Source organism: Vidua macroura, chromosome 3, assembly GCF_024509145.1.
Source record: "Vidua macroura isolate BioBank_ID:100142 chromosome 3, ASM2450914v1, whole genome shotgun sequence".
Classification (NCBI taxonomy): Eukaryota; Metazoa; Chordata; class Aves; order Passeriformes; family Viduidae; genus Vidua; species Vidua macroura.
In genome coordinates this window covers 32,025,444-32,047,046 of record NC_071573.1, presented here as the reverse complement: position 1 = coordinate 32,047,046, position 21,603 = coordinate 32,025,444, and the positions used below count along the sequence as shown (strand labels likewise).

The 21,603-nt window shown below is 43.0% G+C and overlaps 1 protein-coding gene across 6 annotated transcripts in view; it reads right to left on the bottom strand.

Moving 5' to 3' along the window:
• The window catches only part of STUM (stum, mechanosensory transduction mediator homolog), a 47,778-nt gene extending 27,572 nt beyond the window's left edge, over window positions 1-20,206 (bottom strand). For all 6 annotated transcript variants that reach the window (XM_053974424.1, XM_053974423.1, XM_053974422.1 and 3 more), the window contains exon 1: window positions 19,969-20,206. In XM_053974424.1, coding sequence (XP_053830399.1) covers window positions 19,969-20,158 — 190 coding nt within the window. In that variant the 5' untranslated portion in view covers window positions 20,159-20,206. The remainder of the gene's footprint in view (window positions 1-19,968) is intronic.
• Between the last annotated feature and the right edge of the window lie 1,397 nt (window positions 20,207-21,603).

Below are 21,603 nucleotides of genomic sequence, written 5' to 3'. Positions count from 1 at the left end.
ACACTTCTATGCAGGACTGCTGGAAGCACTTATCTCAGTGTCAAACAGTGCAGCTGAGATTCAGCCTTTTAAATATCCCTTCCAGAAGTTACTCTGGGGGAAGCAGATCAACCATGACACCTGACACTGACATTGCAATGCAAGACTTCTCAATCTAAACAAAGATGTTGTTTCTCTGCTTCTGTACACCCTCCAGTTTGGCTAACTGGAATTCACTATGGTCAGTTTTCCGTTGTGTTTTCTAAGCAAGGCTGATTTTTTGGGGAGTACCAGTCCTGCAGAGGAAAGGGAATCCACATTTGCCACTTGTGTGCCAGCCAGGGCCAGGCTTCAAGTGGTAAGCAGTGTTTGCTCTCCCTGGGCCCAAGAGCTCTTTCTGTAGTTCTTGACTGTCCCCAAAGCTACTCCTCCCATATTTTCTTGGGAACTGGGTACTGTGTCTCTCAAGAGCCTGTGGCTCCCTGGAACAGCTCAGAAAGCTTCATCACCTCCCACTCACCAAGGACTGCCTTTTGCACCTTGCATGGCTCCCCCAGTTCAGGACTCTGAACCAGAGGAATGCATTTCCTTGGAAAGGAGTAGTGGGCATAGGAGGAAAACACTTCTTTCAAGAAGGCCAGGCACAGCTGAGGGACCATCCATCTAACCTTTATTCATTCCTCTGTTGTTTTACTTTTCCTTCTGCCAAAAAATACATCTATATTGGACCCAGATTCATCCCTGACAGAAATCCACTGACTGCCAGAGTTACACCAGGGATTAATTTGGCTCACCAGGGCTAACCTGATCTTGGTAGCAATTGTGCAGTGAAAACTGCAGAAAACAGTACTTTTAAATAATAGTCACAGCATACACCTGCTGCTAGGTATGAGGTTGATAAATTCAAACATGGATAGCATGGATACATCCTTAAGCAGAATTAGAAATTGTAGAAAAGTGATTCTATGTGCATACATGTACTTTCCTAACTTTTTTGTGAGTCTGGTGAGCTGTGTGAGGAGCAGGCTCTGCTCAGCAGATGGTGTTGCTGTCCTTGCTCCCCAGCTGAGCAGGCCCAGGCACCTGGTGATCATGGCAGGTTCTTTGGGCTTGCCTTGTGCCCAGCAGCTGAACAGCTGTGAGACTCATTATCCAGCTCCTGTGAGTCTCTAGCTTCTAATGGCAGCTGTGGTTTAAGGTCATTTGGATTCACTGTATCAGCATTCACACTACAACATGAATTCAGTGTATGGGACTGCACAGCTGAAACTAAGGGGAGGTCTACACTGTACCCCACTGCAGAGAAAGGTCTCTTGCAGGTCTCCTACCTCAGCAGAATTGTGTCAGTCATGCAGCTTCACTTGTCTCTCCAGGCCCCATACCAACTCCCTTCCTCTCTTGCTTTATCTTGGAAATGTTGCAAACGTTTCTGTCCTCTCTGCTGAAACAGTTCTCACCAAGGTCTGCAGAGTCTGGATGAGTGTCAGGACCTGTGCTCCACGTTTCTGGTTCCTAGCTCTGGCCTGAACCAGGGCTCTCTGACATCTTGCCTTCTGCCTCCCTTCTGTCTCTGACCCTACCCTCAGCATCTCTCACTCTTTGTTGCCATCCTTCTCTTCCTGTTTTACAGAGGCACTGACTCAGCCTCTGCAATTCCCTTCCCCATTCTCTGCTCTCTCCATACTATGCCCCCTTTAAACTTCACCTGCACACAAGCCTTTGTGTGCCATCTCCATTTCTTTGCCAGTGACTCAACTCCTGCATCTCTTCAGGACACTTCTCCCATATCCTGGCCACTCCTTGTGGTCTCTGTGCTTGGACATTCTCTCCTCTTAATGAAGATGGCAAAGTCAAACTCAATTTCTTTGCACAGTGAATGTTTCTTATTGATGACACCAACAACCACCTTTCCAATAATCTGGCTTGCAAGGAAATATAAAAGGCGGATAATTATGTATTTTATTCCTCCCTCTCCTTTCCACATGCAGTCAGGTTGCTCCAACTTCTATTTCTTTTTCCTCTCTCTCATAAAATTAAGTATTTTTTCCTTCCTTATATTCACCTACTCTCCAGCCAGAGTTCCCTTTCACATGCCACATCAAATGCTTTTCCCTCTAAGACTTGCCTTTCAGAGCTGGTGAAAACCTGTTATTGTTTCTGTTTACAGACATCCTGCAACACAAATGCCCTACCTTGAATTAGGGATTTGTTCTAGATCCTGTGTGACAAAAGGTAACTTGCTGTAACAATTTATTTCTGTAGTTAACCAATGTCCTGGTGTGTATTAGGAATCTAGAAAGGCTGCATCAGTTAAACCACTCTTGTGCCTTTTTATTTATAGGTCAGATGCTTTTCTTGTACATGTAGGTACCTGCAGTTCTGACTACCAAAAAGATAGGCAGCAATACTTTCTCCTGCCCAAAATTCAATAGTAGTGCTCTTTCTCACACCCCTCCCCAAAGCATGGGCTCCTGTGTGCTCTGAAAGCACGGACCACTGATGTGCTGCTATACACCTCAATGTTCTCCTCCTACTGAGGGATTCCTTACTCTTCTCTGCTAATCCCTACAGGTGTCTGAAGTGTATTTCTACAGTCATTATAACTTCCTACACTTAAGCATTAAATTACCCCACATTTCTAGCTAAAATAATTAATTTTTCTTTTAATTTTAGTGATTAAAAGCATAGCACTTTTTCTTCTCTCACATTTTACAAAATGCAATTTCTAGTACAGTACTGTACAAAAGCAGCAATCTGACACATCAGAACTATTCTGCCATATTTTATTGTGCCTTGTCTGCAATGAAAAAAAAAAAGCATGTATTTTTAGCTGTGCTACACAGAACAATCTGATAGCAGAGGCCTGTTATTGTCATTTTAAGGACCATTTGTTTAACCAGATGCACTCATGAAAAATTATCTTAAATTTTACAATTAGCATTTTTCAGAGAAAAGTGTCTGTTCAATGAAAAATCCAAAGACACTGATGCACTAAGACCGCACCACAGAGCAGCTGCACCTTACTCCTTTTCTTGGAGATAGATTGGAACAGCAGCACCACCAGTCTGGGACATCAGCCATCCACAGCAAACCACAGCTCTCCATCTCAGACACAGGGAAGGAATTAAGACAGTGCAATACTCTAAGCAGAAGGGTTTACTGTAGGATCTCGCATCCTTAATGATCCTTACACTGTGCCCTACAAATGGAACCACTGTCCTATGGCAGCTCCCTGTCAGGAGATCTGTAACAAGTCGGTTCACAGGACAGCAGGGGAGAAGGGAAGCTGAAGTTCAAAATGCACAGATCAAACTCCTGGATGAGTAGTTGCTAAGGGTTATGCAGACCCCATTAGCTCTCACCCAGAAAATGCTCCTCATGCTGAAAAGGAACTTCAGCACATAGTAAAAGCACTGGGTGCTTGTGACTGGGCAAAATTGTGGTCATGGGTGGGCCTGGGGTGTAAGTAGAACAAACCAGCCTGAATGTGTCATTCATGAAACCACAGGGAGCTCAAGGTTGCAGTGCTCCCCTGCAAGAAACTAGAGGCAGCCCCAGGACTTTTTAGAAATCCTTGCATTCACCTTTGCAATTTGCTCTGTGCTCTTCTCAACCATCACATCTGACAGAAAGCATGACCAGATTCAGGGTGGGAAGAGGACTGGATGGAGTGAAAATTGTGATTAATTCTCCTTAGTACTCTTTGAACTAATACTGATCAAAATACACAGAGAAGAAAGATCAAAGAAAAGAACAATACAGGGTGCCACTCATGGGGTAGGAAATTCCCTGAATCTTAGAATACCTTGAGGAAGAAAGGAGTACCTGGAGGAGGTGCAGGTGCATTTGCTGACATGTTGGCTGGCTACACTAAGCAGAAGCTGTGTGGTGCTGTGGGGAATTCAGCCTCATCATTCCCAGACAAGTGACAAATCATACAAGGCAGGAACAGTGTGTACCATCCATGGGATCCATGTGAAACATCCCATTTTCTAGATCTGGCATTAAGGCAATACAAGTCCATCAGAAAAGTGCTTTTTATTTTCCTGTTAGTGAAAATTAACAGCTGAGCCAAACTGTTCAGCAGGGAGAGAACACAAACATAATTCTTACCCTTCTCAAACGTCTGGCCCTAAACTATTTATAATCCTTCAAAAAAGTTTTTTTACATATGCAAGTAACTGCATCTATTTTTCTACTTATTCTGTTTTAAACCTACTGTCTCTTCTCTCAGAATGTCCATACTGACCAAGAGCAGCACTTCATCTAGTTCCCTTTATTTTAGCATCTGATAAGTGCTAATGATACCCCAGTGTATGTCTGTGTAATTACACATGGCAATGTTCTCTTCCTGCAGTTGAAGAATGATAGAAGGAAGGCAGAGAAACTAGAGCATGGACATTTGAAAATACTTTGGTACCAAATTCCTACTGAAATCAAGGAATTCCAGGCTAAATCATGCCTCAGGCCATAGTGAAAGAGCCATCAGGTTGCTCAATCAAATTCTGGATTTCCTAGTTAAGCCTTGCTGCCCTCCATGGGTTTTGGCTATAATGAAATATATAGATTAAGATTACAAGTATGGACCAGAAAAGAAGTGTTACAGGATATTAAGGAATGTTCATCTAAAATGCCTTTCCCATGCTGTGATATTTCTTCCTGCTTTAGCAATGCTAAAGACATCTTATGAGGACTTTTATGACTTGAGGAGAGCAGAACTGATACAATAGATTCCTATCAAGTGTTTATGTGTGAAATTGTATTAGAACTTCATAGGCTGAAGAGGAACAGTGGCTACTCAATTAATCTCTTCTTAGTATAGGTTATAAACCTGTATCAGAGTCAACAGAAGGAAACACTTATCTGTGTCACACTTTGCACTGAGTTTTTGGTAGATGGTATTCTGTGCTTTTTATTGATGTGAGGTGCTGTCACAGGGCCCTGGCTGGGTAATAATTAGCATTGACTCCACGATTCACAGAAGGCTGATCAATCTCTTTAAATTTATATTATCATTATTAAGAAACCCATTGCTTTTATAGACAGTTATGATACAGGTGGACCTAATTGGTCCTCCAATCCAAAATACCATCACCATTGGCTAATTAAGAAACCACCCTTAGGTAAACAAATTTCCATAACACATTCCACATGTTCACAATAACAGGTGCAGCAAGCTAAGATAAGAATTGTTTCTCATTCTTTTCTCTGATCTTGTCACAGACTTTTCCCCAGGACAATGCCTGGGAAAGTTGTTTCTTTGTGTGGCCAGAGAGCTGCTGCCACAGTGAAGTGCTGTCATCTCCAGCCAAGATCAAGGGACAGACACTGTTTGTAGAATTGCCTCTGATGGATAAAGTCTCTGGCGGATATGTCAGTGTCCCAGAAGTCAGAAGAGTGAGAAGGGAAACCTTTCTACATCAGTCATCACACCCAGGGATTACAGCCAGGCACCATCCTGGATGGCTGGGGTGAAGTGAGGAGAGGCACTAGCCAGTTCTCAAGAGTCCCCTGGGATCACCTGTCAACCCCACTGGTAAATTGAGCAGCTCTCAATGCTACTGATACAGAGCATGCAAGGACCTCTCTCATGTTTTCTATTCCTTAGATAATGCATGAAAAAAAGAAACATTGTGAACACCCAGCACATCCCTCAAGGAAGGAATCCAAGTATCACTGTGAGCAGTGCTGAGAGAACACATGCTCAAGGTGTTCCAGGGTCAGCAAAGCCCTCACGATTTGCAGGCTGGGCTAAGGAGGGATGCTATGGAAGAGCAGGACAGAAATTGGTGATGTGCTGTGGTGAGCTGCCCATGGCTGGCTGCCACACACCCACCCAGCCACTCTCTCACTCCCCTTCCCTTCCAAAGGGTAGATGGCAAAAATAACACTGAAAAGGTTTGTGGATCAAGGTAAAGAACAACAGGATCACTTACCAATTATTGTCAAAGGTGAAACAGACTGGACTTGGGGAAAATCAATTTATTGCCAATTAAAATAGGTTTGGATAGTGAGAAACAAAATGTGACTGACCCTTGCCCCTTAATTTTCCCTCCACTCCCAGGTGGAGGTTTTCTTCACCTTTCACTTCACTCTTTCATTCCTGATTTCTCTTCCTCTGCCCACTCTGAACAGTGCAGGATTGATTGGGAGTGACAAAGGATTTGTGGTCACTTCAAGGAAGTTCTCCTCTCCATGGGTTCTCCATGCACATCTCTCTGGGATGTTCTCACAGATGTGTCACCTTCCCTCCCTCCCTCCCTCCCTCCCTCTCAATAGCTCGTGCTTTGGAAAAGAGTTATCAAATAGCTGCACTCTGTAATGATGGAAATTACAGAAATTATAGGGTTTTATGTTGAGTACTCATAAGAAAGAGAGGAGGTCTGAGTTTCAAAAATACACAAATTCCATGAGACACAGCAGATGTGAATGCATTAGGAGACAGCACAGAGGTCAGAACTACTTGAGTTCTTGTAAGGACAAGATGAAATCCAGAAAGATGTGTGGGCAATGCCTGAAATGTTTTGAAACTATTGAAGCAAATGCCTCATTTTGCAAACCAGATAATGGGTAGCTTTCATCTGACCTAACTTCTGATGTCTGCAAGGATGGTGTCTTGATCTGAGCCACTTACCCTTTGAAGGAAAAAAAAAAAAAACAAACACCAACAGAAAAAAAAACCCCACAAAACAAAAACAACAACAACAAAAAACAAACAAAAAAAAAAAAACCAAAAAAAAAACAAACAAAAAAAACACTAAAAAGAGATGGAAGCCCCCAGAGGGTGTGATTCACTTAACCTAGTTTAAAGAGATGAGTCACATGCTGGTAGTACCTAATTCTTCCTCTCACATTATAAAGGCAACCAACTCAGGTGCACAGGTTACATGAACCCCATCTAATCTGCCCAATAAATACGTTTGCCATTAATCTATTTTGATTAAATGATACTTATAAAAATTCCCCTGCTTTGGTGTATCAGGCCAGCTAATCAACTCCTTTAGGAGGAGCTCTTCCTACAGGCCAGTAGGATTTTACTCTGTGCATTACAGATCTTCCTCTGAAACTTCTGGTACTGACAGAGTGAGGCACAACAGAGCCAGGACTTTGTTCTGCAGGACTCCCCTGCCCTCAGTGCAGAAAACAGCCCTGTTTCTACGGATACAGGAGGATGGCAGAACCCAAACTGTGCTTTATGGTAATACCAATGTGCCTATTTTTAAATAATATTTTTACTGCTCGTCCCTGTTGATAAAGAGAAGTAAAGAGGAGTTCTTTGTTCTGATCATTACAGTTTATCAAAATGACCTTGTTGTTGCCTGAAGGCTTTGCAATGCTGATGAAATGCTCCTGCAACAGCAGGAAGACATCTCAATTTGATGTTTCTAGCTCTTTTCATATTGCTTCTCTTCTGGAGGGTATCTTTTTCCAACATGACAGCATTTGCAGGGCTCAGATGAGCCCTGTTGCTAAGAAACAAGTCCCAACTGTGCCTTTAAAACTCTGTTTTTAAACATACAACTCAAGGAAATGTTTTTCTTTTCATTACACTGTATTTTGTGTTTTTATTAGGACTTCTTTTAACTTGGATCTGACTCTTGAGGTTACATTTCTATCACAGACTTCTGGGAGAGGACCTTTTTTCATTGTCTGTACAGTGCCATGGTCACCTACATAGTTGTATAAATAATATATTTTAAAATGGTATTATTTGAAGGTCACAGTAAGGCCCCATTTTGTGCACAACTGTGGTGCAAACAAGAAGGAATACAGAGCCTACTTACTGCAAATATTGGTAAATACTAAACTACAAAGCACAATATAAATCAGTGCTCTTGCAAATGGCAAGCCTGGGCTGCATCTGTGTTTGCCTGGCTTTGGGTGTGGTGTGGGTTTTCTTTTTTGCCATATACTAACTAAAACATGCTGAAGCCCCTCGTGTGTGCAAGAGAGTTTGTATCTCTCACAGGCATGAAGCAGATCATAGAAACATGTGAGGGAGTAACCAGCACATCCAAACTAAAAACTGCTTTGTCCATCCTAGGTATTTACTGTGTTTTCATTAATGCATCCCACAGACAACACCTCTCTTCTCAATGAACACAAAGTCCAAGAGTGAGGGAAGTAGTTCATTAATAACAGTTTTCCTGGAAGAGATTAATGGCACTAAAGTGTGGCTGCATTATCTGGGGTGCCAAATTGCAAGAAGTCCATGTAAATTCTCTCAGCAGTTTTGCACTGACTTCCTGGACAATCTGGGTATTTCCCCTGAATTCTCCACTCAGATTACAGATAGTCTTAAGTGTATGAAATATACTTCTCCTTCATATCATAACATTCCCTTCTGGATCATTACAGGGCTTGAGTGTAGTCTGCACCTCACAGTGCTACTGAAATAATGATGCTGTGTGTATGTGGCACTTGGGGATGTTGTTTAGGGCTGGCTGTGATGGATTAATGCTTGGACTCGATGATCTTAAAGGTCTTGTTCAGCCTGAACGATGCTATGATTCTATGAAAACATTGCTTGACTGCCTGTTGGCACTTCTCAAACCAGTAAATATTAAACTTCTCAGGAAAAACTTAAATCACAGTCCCTGGAGTAAGCTATCATGTCATTCAGGCATCATTCCTTTTACAAAATGTACTGAAGAACATTTACTAGGGTGTGATGAAGTGTCATAAATATTTAAAACAAAACCACATTTGTAAGGGAGAAAGCAGATTAAATTTTATGATGCAGCATAAACCAGATTTTTAGCTTTGGCTGCTGGCTAATTTGGGAAATACAATTCTCAGTGAGTCCAGCTTGGTACTGCAACTTGGAAAGGGTCTTCCCTGGTTGAAAGGGCAAAGAGCTCAGCTCTGCAATGCTTCTTTACAGTAAATAATACTTATTGACAGGAGTAACCTCAAGGGGCCAGCTCAATGTTACTAGAACCAAAGAGGTGAGCAGGGATGAGATAAAATAGTTCCAGAGGCTCAACACCACATTGCTCTGTAAGTTGTGGGTTCTCAGTTCTGACAAAGGAGTTGAGCTTGCAGTGGGAACATTTTGTACCTGTTCTGCACTGGTTCATATAATGGGCTGGTGTTCCAAGCAATGTGACCTGGAATCTACAGAGCAACTGGGAAGAGGATACCCTTTCTGTGCAGTTCTGCCTTGGCACTAAATGAATAAATGAGCCTGAAAGAACATCTGGTGGACTGAAAGCACTGATGTGAGACCAGTTTTAGTTAATACCATGTTTTAGTTAATACACAGAACAAAAATCTTTTATTCTTTGTGTCAGTACAACCGAGGGTGAACTGTTGCTGTTTAATCATCACAACCTCAGTAAAAGAAGGGTTCCCTGTGTAATTGCTGAGCAGGTGTGGTTCCCAGGAACACATGCTTGGTCTAAAATCCATTCCCAGCTCCACCACAGGTTTCTTCTAAGTGTCAGCTGCACCCAGCACAAGGAGACAGATCCTACTTTTATCTGCACTGCCTTGAATTCCATCCAAAGTGGAAATGCTGAGGCTTAGCTGTGGCCAAAATGAGCGTTCACTCATTGGCGCTGTTGTGCGTAAGGCGTTATTTGGGTGGGATGGGCTGGTGCAATGGACTGGCTGAGCCCAGAGTGCCCCCATTCTGCTCTCCACACCCTTGGCTTGGTTCAAGCTCTGCCCTGTGTGTGTGCAGTTGTCCACACCTCTGCAGTGGGGGTGTAAAGACACACGATGTCCTGCGGCAATGCCCATGGAAGGGGTTGGCTCTCCAGGCACAAAAATCAGCTCCCCATGTCCAGCTGACCAAGAAAACGGCAACCAAGTCAGATCAACTCAGGGAGTCAGCTCCAAAGGGCTGTCAGGAGACTCCACTTCCACATTGTTTTTGTGGGATGTGTGGTGGACTGAGTGAAATAGGTACTCAGACGCAAGTCAATGTATAAAATTACATTCTGACTTGTAAAAGAGAAAACAAGAAACTCTCAACTGACAATGATTGTAGTCCCTGTGCTCTTTTTGCTCTTTTACATGAGACAAGAAACCCTCCCACCAGCTCTCTGCAGCCACAATGAAATTTCAGTAGGAGGAAAAAAAAAATCCTGTGATGCTGAGTCTAAAATATTGTTTTTAAAAAAGTTTTGGTTTTGTTTTGTAAAAAATTTGCTAAATCTTCCCTGGCATTGATCAGTTTGTCGGATGCAGAGCTAAAGCAGCAAGATATGCAGCAAAAAAAAGCATTATCAGATTTGCACTGCAGACAGAAAGATTTGGCTATGCTTTCACAATTAAACAGATCAAGAGAGGTAATTTAATGGCCCAATCCAGAGAATCCACACTCATCAAATTGTCTAACTACATTGGAAAAAATGTCATAAGTCTTTCAGTGGATTTCTCAGTAACTAATCTGGTGCAAATGAGTTTTGAAAGGGGTCTGGTTTGTTGCAATAATTTCAAAAACACAGAAGGAGAGTATGGGGAAATCATGCTGATCCCTCAGCCAGGGTGGGATTTTCCTCTGGCTAACCTCACAAATGTCTCATTTTTTGACCATCACTTTCTCATCATCCTAAATCCTTTGTGAACCCCTTCCACTAAGACAGCGAATCCAGAGTGTGTTGCAGGGCAATGAGAATTTTGTGTCCTTAGAGCTGCTTTGTGTGTGTAGATCCAAAAAGGTCCAGCTATACTTTTAGCCAGAATTTAGTCTTCACATTCTTGGAACCAATTTTCATTGGAAACTTGAAGTTTCCTCACTCCAAAACAAGAAGATATGAAAAAAAATCTAATTTACAGTGAATATAAATACATATAACTTGATCCTTGATATTTTAACTTGATAAATATATACGTGATATTTTTTAATAACTTGATATTTTTTCTTACTGTAATGAACTTGTCCTGACTACTCTCAGTGAGAGGTCTGACTCTGAGGGCCTCTCTGCATTGTAATTTCTGTGGTGCCAAGTTGCCATTTCCTTTCCCCACACAGCACAGCAAACACACTGTTGGACAGTCACATCCAAAATATCATGTTTATGGAAATCAAATTGTCATGGCAACAGAAGAGGTCTTGCAAGTATTTTAAAAATAGCAGATTAACAAAACCAATTTATGAAGTCTAAAATCCATTCTTTCATGAATGCTCTTAAACAGATACAACAAATGGTTTTCTGCCTACAGGAGACTTTCCTTTAATGCCATGATCTCATTTCACCATAGTGGCATATGTAATAGATATGTATGCAAATAAATACATATTTTAAACTTAAACCAGCAAAAGTATTTCCAATGGACAGTGCCATACTAATGTGATCATTTCGCTTATTTCAGGTAAAATATTTTCACAAAAACATAATGATTCATACTTCATTAAATTACTGAACTTTTTAACATAGTGAACTTGTGGGTCATTATAATCTATTTTTTAGGCTACAATATATCTCAGTTCTTCAAAGGCTTATTAACACTAACACTTATTAAAAATGTACAAACACTTTTTTAAAACAGCATTCTTATTTGGTCCAATTGAATTTTTTTACCCAACACAATCACAAGATTAATTTGACCATTCAGCCCTTTTGCATTCTTTACAAACTTGTTTGTGTTTTAACTAAAACAAAATTATTATCCACAATCTCAAAGCATTTTTAAGTTTTGTGTGGATATTCACCAACACTTGTGGCCAGCTGAGAGTTCAGCCCAGATGAATGACAACCTGGTGAGAGGCTGGATAATGACCTGTTTAAATTCATGTTCCCAAAGATGCCCTTGCTCCCCTGCACATTTCTTTGTATAAGCATTACTTCTGAAGTTGGAAATGTAGTACAGGATGAACCCCTGCAGGCAATGTGATTATGTTCCCAAGAGTTCTACTGATTGTATTCACCATTTCCTCTAATAAGATTTGACCATGATCCACTCCAGGCATATCCTTTGGGTATGTTTATACTGGGATTTTTAATTTGAGTTGCCCATCAGTTTTCATCAACCACCTAATTTATATTTACTGTATTTCATGATGCTGTGCTCAAAGACATGGATGTCCATGGTTTTGTCTAATATGGCAGAACTGTAAATTAGTTAGTAATGCATCCTCTCTATAAAATTTAAAAGCTCAGTATAATATTGCCATTTCCAGTGCTGAAAAAACATGACTCAGATTCTCCAAAACTGAGAATTGAAAAAAAAAAAAACAAAAAAAGGCAATTCATTCTTTCTTCCCACGGCCTCCTTTTTTTTTTTTTTTTTTTTTTTTTTTTTTTTTTTTTTCATTTGAGACAGGATCATTATCTTCAAATCCTGCTCCACAGCCATAAGAGTTACATTTTTTTCTTTTCCTGAAAGCAAAGATTCTCATCTAATCAAGAGCCTCAGGGGAAATATTGTGTGAGTCGGGGTTGCTTTGCTAGGCCTTTTGAGGAGCTGTCAAGTAGTTAGAGAGAAATTGTTTGGTCTGTAACTCCTTTGGAATGGAAACACTGAGTTTGAGCTGCCTTTATTACACAGTCTGCATTGCTGAAGGAAAGAGGGTTGAGAGCAGCTTCTAAGTGGTAAGATGGAGAGAGAACAAATTGTGGAAATTAGTTTTTTAAATAAAATATTCCATTTTAATTTTTTTTTTCCTTGACACAGACTGAAACCTAAGTTTATAATATCAGAAATCAACAAATGAAATATAACTAGATAGAATGGCATGTGATTTTTTTCCTTAAGTTCTTACACTATTTTCACTTTGGGCTTACCTAGATAACATAAATGTTCAAAACCCTGGGAAGGGGAAGAGGGATTAACTTCTTCCCTTAATGAAAAAACTCCTTATCTTCAGCAGAAGCAGGAAAACTCAGGTTTCACCTTCCTGCACGCTCTAAAGCAAGGTCAATGACACAAACTTTTCTTTCTCATGTGAGGCTGGGCCCTAAGCCTGTCAGTGTTTAAAAGCCATTTGGGCAATGGCCTTAAATAACATTAACAATGTTAATGTTAATATTAATACTAATACTAATCTTAATCTTAGTCAGCCCTGACCTGGGTGGGCAGCTGGACAAGATGATAATTGTAGGTCCCTTCCAAATGAAATAATCTATTCTGTTTTGTCTTTAACCAGCATCTTTGCACAGTGCTACAACCAAGTTTGTGCTCATCCACTGTGGTGCTGCCACTGTGTCACTTTACAGTTGTGAAGCTCTGCAACGAAGACAAGTCCTAAGACAGGAGAAAGGATGTCCTGTGTCAGACTGACTTGATCTTATTACAAACCTTAGGACTTTTTGAGAATCCCTTTACCATCCAATCACTTGTTTCTCCACACAATTCAAAACTGGGCACAGGTTCTAAAATTCACCTTTGTGCCAAACACTGCCAATTGTGGGTGTATTTGTGTTCAGGCTCCTCCACACAGTTTCATGGGTAAGGAAGAGCCTGAGGAACCTGGTTCCTGCTTCCTGGTCCTCTCTTTATGAGCCTGAACAGTTCAGAAACTCTCAAAGTTCTTTTCATAGTGGAGAGATTAAATGGCAGTGAGCTGCTGCAGGCAATGGTGCTTTATCAGGCTTTGTAAATCTCTCCAACACCCACTGTTTCAGAGCAGTGTTTCACTTCCTTCCTGCTCTCCAGAACTAGGAAAAATTCACCTGTCAAAAGCACTCTCCTCATGCAAGTTACTTTTATCTTCAAATCCTTTCATTCATTTTCTCCCTTGCTGCAAGAAGTTTCAGTTCTTTTGCCTTCTCACTGAATCTCTGCAAATGTACTTTTCTCCTTCTGGACTTGATTCTCTGGAACAAGAGAATCACCCTTTGTCTGGAACAGCCTTGAATCCACCTTAAAATTCAGCTGCTTTACTTGGCCATTTAACAGCTCTTCTCTGCTGTCTGCTCCCACCTTCACTCTTCATCATCAAGTACATCTGTCCAAATGCATTAAATGACAAACAAGATTACAAGATGCTGAGCAAACCCTGTCTCCTTATGTGTTCATTAAGAAATTAATACCTCCACAGAGCTGCTTCAACAACAGCAGTGAACAGAAACCACTGAACAAAAACGTCCCTGGCCATTTCTTTTGTTTTCTGTTTTGGTGGAAACGGAAGGCATGAGGGAGGCAGAGAAACTTGTTTGCATTTTAGCTGGTCTGGCACGGACAGCAATTCAAAGGCTGCAGCACTGGGTTAGTGCGCAGCTTGACAGCAAAATGAACCAAAAAGTCATTTCAAATGCAAGTGCAGCTTAACAGTTGACTTGTACCAACTGTAGCAAGGGAAGAGCAAAAACAAACCAAAGGACAGAAACAGTTCTAAATATTTGGACTGTGACTTGAGAATGTGGTCATGAACAAGGCACAGGAGAGCTTCTACTGTGTGTGCCCATAACTGCATTTGTACAGGAGGAGGATGAGTATGACAGCACGTACACATGTGACCTTCATGGATGGGAGACAAACTCAAGGAAGGAACCCAGTGTTACACACAGGAAGGGGATGAAGAAGAATACATTAAATATTTAGGCAACTATGGGCAAAGCAGAAAGCATCTTTCTGCCTAAAATACAGCAAAGTGTGCCGTCCAACACTGGATTAAACTGAGGGGCCACATCAGGTCCCTCAGCAGATAAAATAGCTTTTTTTCTTTTTTTTCTGGTCAGTTACACTAGGTGAAACTGTCTCAATCAAGCAGCTACAAAGTTGAAACACTTTGGCATTTATTCAGATCACTAATTACCTGTGAACCCCTTTGAATTTTCCAGGATTGATTGTCATTCTAGGTGGTCCAGACACTTCATGGAACAAAAATATTCCAGACTACCCAGTGGTGATTGTGGAATGACTGTTCAATACCATCTGCCAGGTAAGTTATATGATACAATTAGATTTCTCCCTTAAATCTCTGTCATTAAAATAAAATAAAATAAAATAAAATAAAATAAAACAAAATAAAATAGCCTTCTACATACTGAAAAGAACAAAGACCTACCGGTGCAGAAAACTCAGATTCAGTTATTCTTGAGCCCAACTTTACCTCACTGTGAGGATAATCTACAGCTGATACCACTGTACCCGTAACGGAGCAGTAAAACCTGGATGCACACATTTTATTGCAGGTCTCATTTCCCACCTTGCACAAGCACAAATCACTTATAAAGAACTTCTTGACCTTTTCAGTGGAAAATACAAAACCAGATAGAGTGAAGTCTACTGGCAATAGGTTTGCTGTGTTTAATTATGCTCCCATGAACAAACAACTTGTTTCTGCACACTACCAGCAGCACAGGCTGAAAGGCAATGTTAGCTAAAAAACTGCAGCAGTAAAGTTCAGAAACAAAAATTCACACAAACACTCGAAAAAAACTTTGTTTTCCACAAATGAGCTTGTAAATTACACAGATCCATTGGTTTGTATGTTTGAAAGAAAAAACCAATTTAAAAGGATTGTAAATACCAAAGGGAGTCTGAGATTTTAATGCACATATGTCTGAAAGTCCAAATTTCTTTATTGCACTGTTTGCTCTACCATAGACAAGAAAATGTGTTTTTTCCTTGAAATTCTTTCTTTCAATAATGAAGGTGATGGATGTTTGCTTGAGGCATCTATTTACCATTGCGACCACAAAAATAAAATGGGTACTGGTAATTTTATGCAGATCTTATCCCATCAACTTTCTATTCAGCTCTTTGGAGAGCTCATTCTGCTCAGGAGAGCCTTGGTTTCTAATGAGAAGATGCTTGGCTTCTATGAATCCAGTGGTAAAGCCACATTCCCACAGCTGAAGGTGCAGTGCTTGAACTCTCTCAAGAATCAGTAAACAGATGGCAGAAGACTCGTGATACAGAGCTGCCACACCCGGGACCAGGAGAGCTGCACTGTGGAGCCCTGGAAGCAAAAAGTTGAGTGGGCTGGGAATCACCCCTTCCTTCTGTAGCTGCTGTGAGAGGCTGGCACATGGGCACATGTCTTCGTGGCACATGGGTGGCTGCTCTCCTGTCCTGCACTAACGTCATTTTATGCCATGTATTTCAATTACTCCCTGCATAAAAATAGTGTACATGTATAACGCAGGCTGTGATCCAAAAGTCCACCCCCTTCCTGACAGGAGGGATTAATCTTGGATAATACCTCAGGCTTTCAGATAATTTCACTCACTTCTCACATTTCCCTCAAGTTCCCCCCCTCGGTTTACCCCCTCCCACACACGTGATGTCGAGAGAAGGAAGAGCAGAGAGGAAGGAGGGCAAGATTCCCATGTCTCAGCTCCGGGAATGACAAGGAGCCAGATCTCGTCCCACGCTGACTGGCACACGGCAGCTCCAGGAGAACACAGTCTGCCAGCTAAAGGGCACGGCCAGCCCTTCTCCCATTTGCCATCTGCGGCGTGTCCGGGCTGGAGCGCCCAATCCTGCAGGAACGGCAGCACTGGGTACCCTCCAGCTCTGCTGGCAGCTGCATCTCCCATTCTCCAGAGCTCATCACTGCACGATTTGGCCCTGATGCCTCAGAGCCTGCTCCAGAAACCCCAAGCCAGACCAGAGGTTGCAATGCCTGGGGCAGAGCTGGAGCGCTGGTAGCCAAGGCACGATGGCTTTTGCCACAGCACCTGTTGACTCCTCCCTCTTCTTCCTACCCATTCTTTTTATGAACCTCAGCTTGGGACACGTTCCTTGCAGCTCAGCCCTATAGCCCTGTTAGACACAGATGAGAAAGACTGCACTGGACCATGGGAGACTGATCCAGAACATTTCCAAGTGGCCCATCACAACGACTGTAATGAATGTGTGATTTCAAGGCTATTCAGCAAAAAGGGTTACAAGTAGATGGGCTAATCAAATTTTTTTACACTGCATTTGGCCTGAATTTTAAGTTTTGGCAAGGGAATAGTTAACACATCGTCTATGTATGAAAAAATTCCTATGAACTACATCTTATGTAGCATGTATGGAATGTTAAAACCCAGTTTACAATGCACCTTAAAACCTGCAGTTCTGGGTTATTACATAAAACTCTGAAAATTAACCAACTGAAGATAATAAAGTGACTATAAAAAAAGAGAAAGTGTTACTTCTCCTCTCCAAATAGAGTACTACTGCAAAACATAAATAGCACAAAGGAAAAATAAACCAGATATTTTAAATTTTCAGATGTCACCCTCAAAGGTGACTTCCATAACAAAGATAATTTAACTAAAAAAAAAAAAAAAAGAGGCTTTCATATGGTGAGAGAATGCCCAAGGATTTGGAAGTCTGCATCCGAGTGCAATTACTATCTGGATATCACTGCTCTGAGGCACGGGGCACTAATGAAAACCTCAAATGCACCAGTCTCCAAGCATTGGAAAACTTGATTTATTCAATGTTGCCCATTTTCTTGTGTACTCTGGTGGTCTCTGACCCTTCTTTGCAATTGCACTGCAGAGTCTACACACAAATGACAACTACGTGCAAAACAGATGAGGGATGAATTTAGGGACTGAGAAATAGAGGACTTTCACTAACACCTAAACACAGTCACACTCTCCAGCTAAGCAGGCAGAAATACATGGCGAGCCTGTGAAACATCATTTTAACATGTTACAAATCTGCATTACAAGAACTGATGGGAATTTTGCCATTTACTTCACAGGGAACAGGCTCACATCCTTGATGTGAATACTTCACACCACTGCAAATCTTCCCTATTTTACAAGCATTCTCAGCTCATTGAGAGGGCTGAAGCGCAACAATGACAGAAAATCTCTTTTTACCTTGAACATGCCTGCTAGTAGATTCGTGATCCTCCTGTTTCCCCTCCTGTGTGGGCTATGTGATTCATGACAGGATATGGCTGAGATTGTAAATAGCTGTATTCTAGTCAGGTGTGTCATCTCAGACTAAGTTTTCTCTCAAAATGCATGTGATATTAGCAGCTTCATTAACAGAACAGTACATTTATGTACAAACTAAATGCCATGCTTTGCATACTGAGCTTGGGATGCACCTCCAAAACACTGCATTTTGCCAGGCTGTGGGGATGTCACAGGGAAGGATTCCTTTTCATCTGTAGTTTGTTTGGTTTGCGACTTTTGCAACAGGGCACCAGGAGTGCAACAGTGGCACAGTCAGCCAGACTGTACCACTGAAATCACCGCATCAAAGGGCAAACAAATTTTAAAAAAATAAAAAATTAAAAAAAACCCTCCGCCTCTTAAAAAAAACCAAATGGAATTAAAAATAAAATTAAAAACCATTTCGTGCTGGTCCAGCCTGTCAGTGGTTACACAGCCAACACAGCTGCTTAGTCCATGTTCAACTCCCAGGCTTTCAAGCAGCACGGACTGGGAGCCCTGAACTCTCACCTTCAGGAAGGGAGGGCTATCTGCTCTTCTTGTTTAGGCACCTTCTGTATGAGGGAAGGCACAACACTGGCTACCCCCAGCAGCACCCAGAGAAGAACTCCAGACAGAGAACCACACTTCAAGCCAATTTCAACATCAGGATGGCTCATGGGGTCTGTCCTTCTGGGATGATTAGAGAACACTGAGGGTTTTCTAGTGTGCTTTGTGAAGTGTCAGATAATTTGGATAAGGAAAAAGGGGTGGTAAGTCAGGCTTTTTTCCTGTATGTCTACAGTGAAGATGTGGTGTCTTCAATGCCAACAGAAAACAGCACTTGCTTTGAAAACTCTGGTTTTGAACTTCTCTCTCCGGAGTGGGAAACTAAGCCCCAGGAAACCTAAAGCCCCATGAGAGAACTCAACTCCAGAGTTTGCCTTTGATTCATCACTCGAGGTTGTTCAGGTGGCTGCACAAAAGGGCTGTGCAAAGAACCCCAAGCACAGTGGTTTGCATCTGGAGGCGCACACACCAGTCCTTCCACAGGAAAACTCAGAGGTATTGCAAAAGGTGCAAGTTTTCCTCTGGAATGCATCCACAGGCTCAGAGCAAGCACGCTGGAGTAGCAATGGCTTCTACATGTTGCACACACTCTCCCACCCACACATGGGTAGTACTTTAACCAGAACTTTAAGAATTTCTGATTTATTAAAGAATTAAGCCACCTGAAGCACACAAAGCAATTAAAGGCAGGCAGTAGCTCTTTAAAAGCAGGGCTAGGTGGAGGATACTCCCATATCGCAAGGAATGCTTCTTTGGTGGCTACAGTAGCAGAAATGGACTATGAGAGATTTGAGGTATGGGTTAATGAGTCATTGATTATTTTGTTTGGGTTTGTTTTGTTTTTGGTTTTTTATTAATGTGGTTATTTTGCTTCCATCTCGAACATCTGTATTTAGCCTTGTATTCCAGGGGCTTTTGTAGTGTTCAAACTCTGAGCTCCTCTTGCAGTAAGCAATTCCTAATTCAAGTGGAGGAAAAGGAAATATAGAAAGGATGCAGCCACATCTTGGGGACCTGAGCACACCAGAGACTTTACACTGAGAAACTGTGACTCTCCAGTTTCTCTGGACAACGGTTCTAACATTTTCCAGGGGTCTCCTTAGAAAACGCGGCACGGTGGGCTCTGAAAGCTCGTCTCTAGCTAGCGAGTGATGCGGCCACCGTGAGCTTTGGTCCTCTGACTGCAATCACAGTTCTCGACAGCCCAAACAGCCGAATCCCTTCTACCCGCCCGCTCCTTGCCCGACGAGAACAGAGGGGTCGCAAGGCGCGGTGGGTGTGTCTGATCTGTCCCTGGGGCCGGGGACCGCCCGTGCCCCGCGGAGTGGCAGAGCGGGCTCAGGCGGCTGCCCCAGCCCCGCTGCCCGCCGAGGAAAACGCGACCCTCGCCCGCTCTGCTCGGTGGGTTCCCTGGGGACCCCGCAGGGCGCTGCCCCGGCCCCCGACCGAAACTTCGCGCAGGGGCTCCTGCCTCCCTCCCTCCGTTCCTCCGGCCCTCCCCGCGGTTCCGTCGGGGAAAGTTGCCGCCGCGGCGGGGCCCGGCAGCCCGGGCGGCCCCGCCGGGGCGAAGCAGCCGCAGGTGAGAGAGGGACCCCGAGCCCCGGCCGCCTTCCCTCGCTCCCTCCCGCAGCATCCTTACCCAGCCCCGGCACGAAGGTGTTGAGGAAGAGGCAGATGACGGCCACGGGGAAGGGCATGTAGGGGATGGCGGCGCGCAGGGGGCCCTTCTTCTCCCGGACCTGCACCACCACCCCGCTGGACGGGGCCGTGCCGCCCCGGCCGGGCTCGGCGGCCGCCGCGCTCTCGCCGTCTTTGGGCGAGGGCTCCATGGCCGGCGCGGCCGTGCCCCGGCGGGATCGCAGCTCCCGCCGCCGAGCGCGCTCCCGCCGCCGGGCGCGGCCCCGCCTGCGCGCCCCCCGCGCCGACCCCTCCCCGCCCCCCGCCCGCCCCTCGCGGCGCTGCATCCCGCCCGCATCCCGCCTTATCCCGAGCCCTCGGCAGCCGCACCCTGCCCGGAGCGCTCCCCCGCCGCCGGAGCCCGGAGCCGTGCGCCCCTCGCCTCGTCCCGCCTGGGCGGCCGGAGACAGGGCGAGGCGCTGTCCCGTTCCACGCTGGAATGGGGGAAACAACTCCATAGGAGGGAGCGCAGAAGCGGTGGAAGAGCGTGCCCCGTGCGCCCTTAAAAACAGAAGGTGTAAGAAAAGGTGTAAATTAAACCCACACGCGTTTATTGTTCGAAAATCGCTGCGGTAAGGAGGAAGAGGGAAGGGAGCCGCAAGAATTAGGAGGCAAAGAAAACTCTGTCCCTGGAGAGCTAATCGCAGCTTGGTGTGGAAATGTGTCTTCATTCCTCGGTGCCGAGAGACGAAACATGGCTTTGTAGGGCTGGTAATTATTGTTCAGCACAGAATTCAGTGGGTGAAATGGCAACAAAACTTGAGCGTGTCTAGGTAAAAAAAAACAAAAACAAAAGCAAAAACAAAAACAAAAACAAAAACAAAAACAAAAAAAAAACAACAACAAAAAAACAACAATAATTGTCCCTGTAGATGGGATTCAGCAGAGAAAACGGGGAAAATATTAAAGGCATTAATCCTGATATAAAATGTAAGTGTGACACATATACAGGATCTTTCCATGAGATAGGGGATAGTCTGTGTTTTACTGTGCGTTTTGAAGCTGCGGTTTTGCCCAAAAAATTCCTTGCAGGAATTTAGATTCCACGAGAAATCTTGAACTACTTTATTTATGCCACTTGAATACCACCTGACAAAGGTGTTATTCAACAGTTTAATTGATTAGAGTACAGATTAGCACAACGAAAAGGTTGGGTAAACTAAATGAGGGAAATGCAGAATCCTCTTCCTAGGTTACATCATTTTATTTTTCTACTAACTGGGCTTGAAACCACAAAAACATAGACAACCCATGTAAATTCTCTCTTCTTTAACAGGTTTTCTTTGCTTATCTTATTATCTCTTTATTTTCTTTGTTTATCTTTTGGCTTGTCTTCTGAGTGCATTTCATCCAAAAAATTTTTTTTTTTTGATTAAGCACAAAATTTAGATTTGTTTCTGAAATATATTAACTAATATGGCTTTTGGGGGAGAGCTTTTTGGGTTTTGTTGGTGTTTTTTTGTTTGGTTTGGGTTTTTTGGTTTGGATTTTTATTTGGTTTGGTTGGGGTTTTTTTTAATGGTGACATTTATTTCCATCTAAATAGTTCATGACAGCCTAGATTCTGTATTGCCTAGACAAAGCTATTGGAGAGCTG